At 41.4% G+C, this 12832-nt stretch overlaps 1 protein-coding gene across 5 annotated transcripts in view; it reads right to left on the bottom strand.

The window, feature by feature from the left end:
- Positions 1–10602, bottom strand: part of LOC120790839 (ELAV-like protein 1) — a 10819-nt gene extending 217 nt beyond the window's left edge. The window contains exons 1-8 of one of the 5 annotated variants that reach the window (XM_040128751.1): positions 10529–10602; positions 7265–7327; positions 6258–6329; positions 5965–6133; positions 3119–3222; positions 2403–2556; positions 2092–2317; positions 1–1035 (exon numbers count right to left, since the gene is read on the bottom strand). The exon at positions 1–1035 is cut by the window's left edge and continues 217 nt beyond it. In XM_040128751.1, coding sequence (XP_039984685.1) covers positions 717–1035; positions 2092–2317; positions 2403–2556; positions 3119–3222; positions 5965–6133; positions 6258–6329; positions 7265–7300 — 1080 coding nt within the window. In that variant the 5' untranslated portion in view covers positions 7301–7327; positions 10529–10602 and the 3' untranslated portion in view covers positions 1–716. Of the gene's footprint in view, positions 1036–2091; positions 2318–2402; positions 2557–3118; positions 3223–4214; positions 5304–5964; positions 6134–6257; positions 6330–7264; positions 7328–7998; positions 8299–10370 lie in introns of those variants that run through there. The other 4 variants (XM_040128749.1, XM_040128750.1, XM_040128752.1 and 1 more) reach the window with 4 other exon arrangements.
- Positions 10603–12832: the final 2230 nt, after the last annotated feature.

The following is a 12832-nucleotide window of genomic DNA, read 5'->3' as shown; positions in this document are numbered from 1 at the left end:
AAAAATATGTTTGAGACAAACTGAGCTCAGAGTGGATTCTTCTACATCAACAACTTTTTCAATCTGTGCGATAAACTTATTAATCACACTTTATATAGTTTAATGGCTACCAGCTGTTTTCTGTTGAACGTTATGTCTGCAGGGCAAACTCAGTATTTATACTATAGAAAAGAACTGACCAACTGTTTCACTTTAATGTTAAAAAAAAAAAAAAAAAAAAAAAAAAAAGATCCTGTTGCTTACACTGCAGTCACCTTTGACCCACGTTTTCATTATCAAATTTTCTGCAGGGATCAGTTTGTAGTTTAATGTCTGAAACGACTGAAGCGGTTTCATTCATGTCAGTTACACACACACACACACACACATCTGGTTTTCAAAGCTGAGACACAGTGAAACTTCAAACATGTGGATCCAAACTACCAACGTCATTTCAACAAGTGAGGAACTCAGGTTACATTAGTAACCACCACCTGGCACCTCTCAGTCCAGCATCCTGGACGAATATTCAGACATTCAGAGAAACAATGTTCAAACGTTTTACAAGTGATATTGAAAAAAGCGGGCATGCTGGGAGAAAAAGAAACTCACAGTGACACAAACAAAACTGAGAAAAACTGACAAAACTGTCTGAAAACTCTTCGGCTCAACTGACAGAAGAAACATTTTTTTTTAACTTGTCAAGACCACCCCTTCCTCCCCCCTCCTGCCCCACTCTACTTGTGTCCCTTGCTGGTCTTGAAGGACACCTGCAGGACCTTGTCTCCCAGTCGGTACCCGTTCAGGCTGTGGATCGCCATGGCAGCTTCCTCGTAGTTCGTCATGGTAACGAAGCCGAAGCCTTTGCACTTGTTTGTGTTGAAATCTCGGATCACTTTCACATTGACAACAGCGCCGAACGGCCCAAACATCTGCCACAGGATGGCCTCGTCTGCGTCTTGACCCAGGTTATAGATGAAAATGCACCAACCAGAGGACGAGTTCCCCGAGGCCCCACCCCCTCCGCCCATGTGGTCAACGCTCATTGGAGAAAACCTGGAACCAAACAGGAAGCACAAGTGGAAAACAGGGCAAAACCGAGTACCGCTGAAGTAGTAAACACTGTCCTGTAAAAGCTGGTTTTCAAATAATATCAAGCGCCGGAACGAACAAATAAGGTCCAGGTAAACAACACTGAGGAGATTAACTGCATCCAACTACAACAGCCTACAATAAATGCAGAATAATATTCACTTCACCAGCACTAATTCATCAGTAAAACAATAAAATCATGTTCTACTCACCACTCTGCCGAGAACAGGTTCTATTTTGAACAGAAATCATATTTTCATACTCTGAATAATTCCACTTGTTTCCTCACTTACACCTGATCCATGTTAAGCTGTCATCAACAAAAGTTGACGCTTTCTGATATTTCTTCACATTAAAAGCTTACATATCCAGGGAAGGCTGCAAGACTTTTAATGTGAAAGTTTAGGCTTCAAATCGTTTGGGGAAAATACAACAATACGTGACGGTTGTACTGATGAGTTAGTGCTGTGGAAAGAAACATTACACTGAGAACGAAAACCTGTCTCCAATAGAAATAAAAGACACTATTTGACAAATCACAGTAAAGGCCAGTTTATACTTCTGCGTAGAATCGATGCCGTAGGTACGGCACGGGTACTCACCTTCCCTCTTCCTCATCGGTTCAATAATCGTAAGCTCCGACATCTTCTCTCTTTTCTGCATTGCGGTAATTTCAGTAAAAGTAACTTTTGCTCCAACTCCAACACAATATGCTCAGTTTCCATCGCCGTTGTTTGAAGTACACGAAGAAACTCAAACCCCAGCGCCAACTTTTGTTGTTGCGCTGCAACCGCAGAGCGATGCAGACACACCAGCGCACGCTTGGTTAGGCTTCTGCGTAGGCTCCGATCATACGCAGAAGTATAAACCAGCCTTAAATCTACAGCCAGTCAGACAACAGTATCTCAGTGATCGTGGTCAGACAGGTGAAAAGCTGCATTTACAGTTACCGGAGAAAAAGTATCCGTTACACTATTCTTATTGTTGTTCTGCCGTCGGGCGACAAACAGGTGAGATTACCTGAACCTCTGCGCCTGGTGATGGACAGGACCCCCGAAGCGCCGTGATTGGCCGTGGTACATCTGTGACATCATCTGGGAGTTCCTGGCCTGATTAGGGTTGGCAGCAAACTTTACTGTGATTGGCTCAGAGCTGCCGGGGGGCGTGTGCCCATTCAGGTGCTTGACGGCGTCTTCGGCCTCGGATCGCTTATCGAACCGGATGAAGGCCACACCCCGAGAAAGCCCTGAACAGTCAATCAGATTCAAGATAAGAGCCGGGACTCGAAGGCTGTGATTGGTCACATGGTCGCATAAGTGTGTGTTACAGACCTGAGGCCTGGTCCACCAGCACCCTGGAGTTGATGATGCGTCCGAAGCGAGTGAACATGTCCTCCAGCTCCGGCTGACTCAGCGTCCTCGGCAGACCGCTGATGTACAGATTTGCATCTTTGATCATGTCTGAACTCGGCCGCGCGTACGAAACCTGCAGGAGGCGATAGGAAGCGTTTCAGTGCGTCTTCTTCACAAGCAGAAGGGTTTTAAATAAAAATAACCACTGAAGAAAATAAAATATACAGTTACATCCAGTCTTATAATAAAATCCAGACATATTTAAAATATGTTTAAATCTTCATTAAAAAAAATAAAAAAATAAAATAAAAAAATAAAAAATAGCAACAATCAGTTATCCAGATTGGTCCCCAAATAAAATAATAATAATAATAATAATAAAAAAACAAAATAAAAGGATCCAAACAGGCTCAGATCATTGGGCACTTTTGTCAAAATAAAAGCATCAATTTATAAAAATAAAAGTTCGGCACATTGTCACACTGAACTGAAGAAATTCACTGATTCAGTGTTGACATGTGTCGATACTAAAAACAGGGTATAAGAGAGTAAAAATAAAAAACATGACAGCAGAGTTTAAAAAATACCTTCATCCGTCAGACTTTTTGCAAGAGAGAGCGCCCTCTACTGTCCAGGGAACATAACACATCTATCAGTTGAGACAGGAAAATCAAAGAGCACCTGTGGCACTTTACCTTGATAGTTTTAGACTGTAGCCTCAGGCCATTGAGGGTACTGATAGCCCTCTCTGCATCACTAGGGTTAACAAAGTTAACAAAGCCGTAACCTAAACTGTGGCCTAGAGAAACACAAAGGAAAACAACAAAATAAAATAACAAAACTGTCTGTGGTACAGCTGCCATACATTCTGGATAGAAAGAAACATACAGAAGTCACCATCTGAATACAGACGATAAATCTCAGCAGAAAAATCTCCATACAGAGTTTGAAGTGTCAACATTTAATTATTCTGAACAAACCCAGAAAACCCAGAAACGCTCCTGAAGGTTTCTTTAAACAGCCAAAGTTTCCTGAAACTCTGCCTCAGACCAGCACAACAAAACAGGCCAAACCCTTGAGGGGTCTAAACGTGACTTAACTGACTCAGCGGGGAGAAGAAGAAAAAGAAAAAAAAAATTGAGAGGGAGGTGGAGCTGAAACTCAGCGTTTATCTGCTAAATATTCTGTGTAATTCTGTGGTTCATCATTGACATGAATGAAACCGATGCAAAAGGGAGTTGTTGGCAGTGAGAAGCAGACTAACATCTGTCTATTTGAATGAATACAACACGGTTCAAACACATCTGCTGCCTCAAGGGGGGAATAGAGTTGGACCTCCCGTCACCAGCGGTTTGTTCAGTTCACTCATAGTCCCTGAAATTTTAGTCAGAGTGAGACCTCCTGTCATCAACTGTCGCCCTGGTCAACATTTGAGACTTTAAACGGAAAAGGTCTTTCGACTGACATTCAAAGTGACCAATCAGAGCGCTGCAGAGGAGGCCATCTACACTTGGTTTTACTGAAGAGTCGACACGCTGAGTCTGTCATCACGTGAACGTAGGTGACCTGGCTAACCTCAGGTAAGGCACTTTTGATTACCTGCTGATTTTAAATTTTGGCCACTTGGTGGCGTTCTCATCGGGAGAAGGTGATAAACACCTCTGACGGGAGCGCTCACTCTGAGGAAACATTTGGTGGTGCTCTGTGCCTTTAAACCTGTGTCAGTCTGTAATTTTTTTTCGCTTGCTCTCCTATTAATCCAGATTATCCGCAGAACTACTACAACCTCACCGAAACTCCCCGGAGAAGTGTGCAGCTAACAGGCCGTCCACCCCCGGAGCCGGCAGCTTCATGCTCCGGCTGGATTTCAGGAGCTTTTGCAGAGCTGGTCTTTACATTGCCAGAGAGCTAACTCTGTTCCATTTTCATCGTCCAACGGTTTCTTTTGAGCTAAAACAGAGAGTTGGTTGTTGGTGTCCCGAAGAGATATTCTGTGGAGAAAGTGACTCATTTATATTCTGAACTGATATATGGACTCTTGTTGCGTTTGAACTGTGGGCTGGACTTTGATTTGCTGTGTGTTCTGTGTTTCGTTTTCTGCTGGTGACTTTTGAGTTTGCTGGTTGTTAGTTATATATCTAAGGATCATGTAATAGATTTCATGGCTTATCTGGGGAAAACTGAACCTTTAAAGTAAAGCAAACTTTGTCAGAACGCGGTTTCCAGATAAGCCACTACTATCTGAACCGTCAGTTGACAGTTTTCTGGACTTGTTCAGAACTAAAAGTTCAGGATCTTCATACATTCATTATCAAAACTTTACAAACATTTTCAAAGCCTGAAAAATAAAATAAAACAGGTGAAAATATAATTGAAAGCATTTGTACATTCTTGTTAACATCAGTTAAAATATTAAAATCAAAGTTTATCGAAGGCTGGGCGATATGACGCTGAATACGCAGAAAATAGAGATTAGAGATCGTCTTTACTGCAGTGTTTCTACCTTTAATATCTCCTGTTTCATCAGACAACTGTGAGCAGGATGGATTTATATTATTTATAATTCATATAATTTCTACATTAATTTGATGAAATATGATAAATTTGATTCAGTGATTAGCAGAAACATGTTTATTTTATATATGTATCTGTACTGTATCATGTTGTCTAACAATGTGAGAAATATAAAAATTATATTTACTGTGAAAGAATATTGATCCATATCGCCCAGCCCTGATTTCATCGATTACCATCAGATACCTGTTAAACACTCAGACTGTCGTCATTAAACCTGGTGTAGAAAACAAAAAATATAACAACAGTGCAGAAAAGAAAAATATTCAAATACTGTTCAGAGAAAAATCACAGAATCATCCTTTAAGAAACAAAAACAAAAAAACATTAGACTTCATTAAAAAAACAAAACAAAAAAATTAAATAGAAATAAAAAAATCAAAAAAAAAAAAAAAAATCAGCTGATCATCAGTGAAATCACCCAAAAAATTTAAAAGGAAAAACTTCAGTTAAAAAACAAAATCAAAAACAAAAAAACAGCTGCTGGAAAAACAGAGTACACAGGAAATGCTGCAGGTAGTACTACTACAACTACTGCAACTAGTACTACTAATACAGATACTACTACAACTACTGCAGCAAAGCTACTACTGATAATACAACTACTACTGCAACTACTAAGTCATTTTGACTTGCAGTATTAGCACTCTAATATAAAGTATCAGAACCAGAGCTTTGCAGTAGTTCTTGTCATACTTGCTATACCTCCGAAGTACTGTGTTCTTTGTATTAACTAACCTTAGTAGCATTACCACTAAGCAGACAAAGTAGTACTACAATACTAGTATTACTGGTACTGCAGTACTGCAGTAGTACTGAGGTCTGATACTCAGCTGTGGTTTCGAACGTTAGAAGCAGTCGTAGCCTGGAGCGTTCTGCTGCACTGCAGGTTTGGTGTTGTAGTACAAGTACTCAGCAGTGTCGGCACAGCAGTGCAGTACTGCAGTAGTACTGCGGGGGGAGTTACCTGCCACTTTGTCCCTGATGAGTTTGGCGGATTCTACGTCTCCCACGCTGCTGAACAGACTGCGCAGTTCGTCCTGACTCATGCTCTGCGGCAGGTAGTTGACGATCAGGTTCGTCCGGGCGTCTTCGTCTTCCATCATCTGATCACTGAACCCGTTATCATACAGCTCCTGAAGTACAGAGTCACCTTTATTACATCGTCAGCTCGCTGACAGACAGGTCCGATATAATATCACACGTTCAATGAATACGCTAAATGAAAACAGATTCAGAAAATCGGAGGACGGCAGTCACCTTTCCTACGGCTCCTTTGGCGGCATGCTGACCGTCTCTGACATCACTCTGAGACGTCTGAACCTCACACACCTGAAACAACAACAACAACAACAACAACACACAGGTGTTACACATAGTCGTTACACGGTAAAACACACACCTGGAACAACAAGATAAGTTTATTGCTGCAGCACCGTTTAACAATAAGGCCTTAAGAAGTGCTTTACGTTAGACACAGATATTTAGGCAAGAAACCCAAAAAGATAATATTAAGAGACGCGAACAGGATTCAAATAAAACATAAAACACGAGAATAAATATTTACAGTGCAGCTAGAGATGTGAATAAATTGTCCCAAATATTATTTGACAAAAGTCAAAACAGAAAAGTCTTCAGCTCTGAGTTGGAGCAGACGTGTCTTAGTCCACCTGAGAGGTCTGGACAGATCAGAAATAAACCTTTCAGTCTTAAAATACACCTGCTGGTTTATGAAGTCAATTCAAACAGGAAGCCAGTATAAAATCTGAGAACTGGGATCCAGGTCTTAGTGAGGAGACGGAATCAGCTGTCTTATATGAGACCTGTAAAGACAGTGCTACAGTAGTCGAGCCCACTAAAGATAAAAACAGGTAAAGTCAGGTGATTTTGTCTTAATGTGGATGTTAAAGAGGTATAAGGACTACACCCAGATCTCTCACCTGGTTTCTAGTCTTAAACGTTAGTAACTGAAGCTGAGCTTTGACTTTTAACCTTTGGGTCCAAAAAAAGTTATTTCTGTTTTATCCTTTTTTAACAGCAAGAAATGTCATCGATTTGTTCAATGTACCTACACACAGGTATTTTACAGAATATTATGCACAATACAACAAACACCTACACAGGTAGGGGAGGGTATCTTTAATTTTAAAGTCTCTAAGGACCTGTCCACAGACTAACAGGGCTGGTTACCTGTCAGTTGTGATACAGACCTTGGAGGCTGACACTGTTCACTCACTGTCTGATCAAGGATTTATCGCTCAACTCACCTTCAGGTACCTGATGTGTCCTCTTCTTAGTGCCATGGAGACAATTCAGGTGGTTCACTGTGTCTGAAAGAAACCAGCTTCAGGTTATTGATCATGATTGATCGGTGATCAGCAGTGACTGGCCAGGACTAAACCTCCAGCTGACAGCATCATGTGATCCAGAGCAACAGATGTGTGATACAGACAAATAAATATGCTAAAAAAAATATATATATATGAAATAAGACACTAAAAACTAAACAAAAGCATGTCTGAACAGGTGGGTCTGAGCTAGGTTTTACAGGTGTCCACAGTGTCCACAGATCCTCAGTCCAGTGGGACAGACTTTCAAAGTTTAGGAGCTACAACCCAAAAGGCTCAGTGTTTCTTTGGCTTGAGCCTGGAGCAAGGAACAACCAACAAACCCGATCAAAGGACCTGAGAGTCCTGCTGCTGATGTAGGTCTGCAGCAGATGTGTAATATAGGCAGCTGTATGACCCTGAATTGCTCTCAATTGTGAACACTGTGATCTCAAGAATCTTGAACTGGATTCTGAGTTTGAAGGGGAAGCTAGTGCCAAGAAATCAAAGTCAGTGTCGCATTAGACCTTTTTGAGGACTTGGACAAAAGCTCTGCAGCAGCGTTTTCGATCATTTTTGAGCGATCCAGGAAGTCTCACTGAGGCCGGTGAAAAGGGAATTGGATTAGTTGGAACAGGATGAAATGAATGTGTGAATAATTATATCCATCTCACCTCAGGGACACAATAGGCCGGGGTTTAGCAATGTTCCTCAGCTGGTAGAAACAGGAACGACCCGAACAATTTACATGCTGATCAAGACTCAAGGCCTGGTCCATAGAGTTGCCCAAACTACAGAGGGCTGGTTTAACAGATGAGGAAAGAGAACCAAGACTTTCTATCACCTTTGGGACAACGCTGGGGCAGAAAAAAGAACTTCTGTTTTGTCAACATATAACTATAGAAAATTATCTGCCTTACAATTTTTACAGAATTGAGGCAATTAAAGAGACAGTTTTGCAACAAACTGAGCCTTAAATGAGATGTAGAACTGAATATTGTCTGTATAGTAATGTTAAGAGATACCTTTAAAATGACTTATCTGCCTGATAGAAAGCAGATGCAAACAGAATTGGAATCAAGACATAAAACCACTTTGGAAAACCACAAGTTTCAGCTGATGAGGCTTTTATCAATTTTTAATCAGTAACTGAAAAACTCCTTCTGAAAGGTAAGGCTGATCTGGAGATACCCATCCACTGCCTGAGTCTCAACCAACATACAATGGTCGACTTTACATCAAAGGTGGCAGTGAAATCCAACAGAACCAACACAGACTCTCCTGCATCACACCAGGCATCAACAGATAATTTAAGCCTGAGAACGGCTGTTTATGTTGAAACCAGACTGAAAAATTATTCAATGCTCATCTAAGACAAGGGTTTTTCCTGCATAGAGAATTATGAGGCGACCGCCTCCCTCAAATTGCGTGCCGCCTCCAGCTCTTGACAGAAGTCTGACAGGTGTCTTCATTGAAAACACTTTTCTAATATGCGTTGCACTCGGTGGACTTGTGTCATTTGGAACTGCAGTTGCAGCATTACACCCATGTGGCCGTCCTGAATCGTAATCAGCACAATGCAACAGAAAGCCGCTGCCAAAACTGCCAAAGGGGAAGAAAAAAATGCCAATTTTCTTCAAGCGGTTTCCTCCATACTAAGAGTGCCCGTTTTTTCCTAAAAGCAGGATGTGAATGTATCAGGTGGTGCCCTGATATTTAATGGCTGTTCAAACAGGTGAAAATTGTTTCTGTTGCATCCAAACACGTCCATTTTCTTTAAAAGGTTTCCTAAATGAACGTTACATCCCATCAGCTTCGCAGATATGTGGCTCGTAGAGCTATTACTTTACAAGGCCAGTTCACAGGGAAGAGAATCACGAGGGCAGGTGAAAAAGTGCAGATATCATCCTGGGTCAGACAGGCCATGTGGGGCGTCACAAAAACCATAAAGTTTTTAGCGTCACTCTCAGTCTGTTTCCCACCCTCTCTGCGTGCCTGTCATTCAGGGTTTGAATTAGGGTGCGTTGCGTTCATGTGCCAGGACTGAGATCGCTGGTCAATCACAATATATAACTAGAGACCACCCTGCACTGGGATCACACCAGCTGGACGCCCATCAGTATGTTGACATTCCTACCTTTGAGTACTCAGCAGTCATTACTCCTTCACTACATGAGCACTCAGTAGTCATTACTACATTATTATCACGAGTACTCAGTGCTCATGGGTCAGACCACACCCATCGGAAACCGGACACCTTCCTCTGTCACATCACAATTTGGGATGTTGACTGACACACACACACACACACACACACACACACACAAAGAATCAGGAGGTGAAAATAATACCAGCCATGCTGTCGAGGTTGATAATCAACCCTTGCCGACCCAATCCGAGCACTCCCTCCAATAAGTCCAGGGCTGAATGCCTTTCCCAGTCCCTCCCTGACATTATCTGATTAATACAGGCAGTAAAAAGTAATAATTAATTTTACTGACGAGATGCGGTAAATTTGTCAGGTCTGAAAGTAGCGCACAAGCACAAGAAGTGGAAGGGACCTGTGATGGAGAGGATCAGAATCAGAGTGCAAGACAGGACAAGATGCCAAAACGAGGGTATTCAGTTGCCAAGTCATTAGCAGCGTATTAACGCAAAGTCGACGTTTACGTGATTTTAACGTCCCTTTTAATTCATCCTCCCTAAAGAAATTTAAAACTAGAAATCCTCCAGGCACCTGGAATATTTAGTTTATGTATTTCAGATATTGTCAGATAAAGACAACACAGTAAATTTGTGTTTCAAAACATAGTCCTCTGTTGTGGATCCTGGGGCATTGTTTGTCTCTCCTCACTGTAAAATAATCAAGACAGAATTTTGGAAGAATGACAGAAGCTTAAACAAAGAACAATTAAAAAAATAGGACTGAGCTAACACCGTGCTAACACTTGCTAACATTAACCGCATGTTAGCCGCGCGGCCTCACAAACAGGCTAAGGGGCTAACAGCCCGCGCTAACGCTGCTAAGAGATGTCACAGCTCTTACCTGTAACTGTGGACAGGTGATTCAGCCTGAAATCTGTTTTATATCGAGTCGCAGACGGACGTTAATGCTGACTGTGAACCAACACACCGGCTTAATTACGGCAGATTAGCTGTTAGCTGTTAGCCGCTCTCCGCTCTACACAAAGGAAAATAACTCACGTTGAGTGAAGTATCGCGAGACCACAGATCTCCTTCCGTATGATTACGAGTGGACAATCAGCCACCGCCACCTGCTGGGCTCACAGAGAAACACACGGTCTGTATTTATACCACTATTACAACTACTGTGTATTTATACTACTACTACTACTACTGTGTATTGATACTACTAACACAACTGTGTTTTTATACTATTACTACTACTGCTACTGTGTATTTATACTACTACTACTACTACTACTACTGAGTATTTATACTGTTGCCACTACTTCTACTACTATTGTGTATTTATACTACTACTACTACTGTGTATTTATACAACTGAATATTTAAACTACAGTCTGAGTACTGTCCTGTACTGCAGTAGGTGAACATTAGTAGATGTTCAACCTGATAAAAAGTGTTTGACGTTTTATCTGCTTCATTTGTCATGAAATATTGAGGGAACAGGTCACACCTGGCCATGAAACTGATTGTCTGTCAGTCGTCCAATTACTTTTGAGCCTCTGAAGATGAGGGACTATGTATAAAAATGGCTGTAATTCCTAAGAGGTAAGTGTGATATTTTAGTTAAACCCCTTGAATTAAAGCTGAAGTTCTACACTTCAATCACACCTTGATGGCTTTGTTTCACATCCGTTGTGGTGGTGTACAGAGGCAAAATTACAAATAATATGACACTGTCCAAATACTTATGTCCCTAACTTGATGGTAGGATGCTCTTTGTTGATTTCAGCTCTACTCGCAACACTGTTCGTCCTTCCAAGCCTGTGATCAAACTTCACACTAACTCTGTCATCAAGTTTGCAGATGACACCACTGTGGTAGGCCTGAACACAGACGGCAGTGCGTCAGGTTACAGGGAGAAGTTGAGAACCTCCCAGACCTGAACATCAAAATGACCAAGGAACTGATTGTGGACTCCAGAAGGACTAAAGCCTGCACACATGCCCCCGTCCACATCCATATGTCTGAGGTGGAACGTGTTTCCAGCTACAAGGTCCTGGGGGCTCCATATCTTGGAAGACTCATCAGGAAAAGGACTAATCAGGAATGCTCCACGGCAACTGTACTTTCTAAGAACACTGCAGGATTCTCAGAGGTCTTCACAGACGTTGTTGACCTCCACTCAGAGTGTACTGCCACACAGCATCACAGTGTAGTCTGGGAACAGCTGTGTCACCAATATCAACAACACTCAGCTGCCCCGCACTGAGGACATCCCACAGAAACCAAGCGTGTGGGGGAGGGGCATCACCAAGGCAATCTCACACCACAACCGGCTCGGGTCTGTATATGGTCCTATACCAGCAGATTAAGGAACCGCTTCCCCTGCTGCTGTTTCTCTGCTGAACTAATGAACTAATAACAACTTAAGTATTACTGACTGCAACAGCTGTTTACAACACATGCTGCAACACTGTCTCACAGCTCAGATATATATATATATATATATATATGTATATATGTATATATGTATATGTATATATATATATATATATGTATATATATGTATATAGTGTTTATACTTACATACACTAGTTTGAGGTCACTTATAAATGTCGTAGTACACTTGTTTTCAGTTAAAATAATGTTAAATTGATCAAAAATGTTGTAAATAACAATTACTGGTTGATGGAATCATTAATCATAAATCATCTATGATTTTTAATGGAATATTTACGTAGGTGTACAGAGGCCCATTTTCAGCAACCACCACTGTGTTCCAGTGGCACATTGTGTTATCTAATGCAAGTCTATCATGTTAAAAGGCTAATTGATCACTAGAAAACCCTTATGCAATTATGCACAGCTGAAAACTGTTATGCTGATTAAAGAAGCAATAAATTTGGCTCTTTGAGTGCCTGGAGCATCAGCCTAGGTGGGTTTGATTATAGTCTCAAAATGGCCCCAAAAAAATAACTTTCTTCTGAAATTCATCAGAGAGTATTTTTCTTCTAAGAAATAAAGGCTATTCCACGCGAGAAGTTGCCAAACAACTGAAGATTTCATACGACTCTTTATACTACTTCTTTCTCAGAACAGTGCAAACTGGCTTGAATCAGAAGAGAAAGAGAAATGTGAAGGCCAAGTACACAACTGAGCAAGAGGACAAGTATATCAGAGTCTCTAGCTTGAGAAACAAACCCCTCAAAGGTCCTCAACTGGCAGTTTTGTTAAATGGTACCCCCAGAACCCCAGTCTCAGCTTCAACAGTGAATAGGCGACTCCAGGATGCTGCAAAGATAGAAAAAACATATCTGAGACTGGCCAGTGAAAAGAAAAGATTAAGATTCAAACCAA

The sequence above is a fragment of the Xiphias gladius genome, chromosome 6, assembly GCF_016859285.1.
Source record: "Xiphias gladius isolate SHS-SW01 ecotype Sanya breed wild chromosome 6, ASM1685928v1, whole genome shotgun sequence".
In the NCBI taxonomy this organism is placed as follows: Eukaryota; Metazoa; Chordata; class Actinopteri; order Istiophoriformes; family Xiphiidae; genus Xiphias; species Xiphias gladius.
The sequence above is the reverse complement of the archived record's forward strand: the minus strand, read 5'-3'. Positions and strand labels throughout refer to the sequence as shown.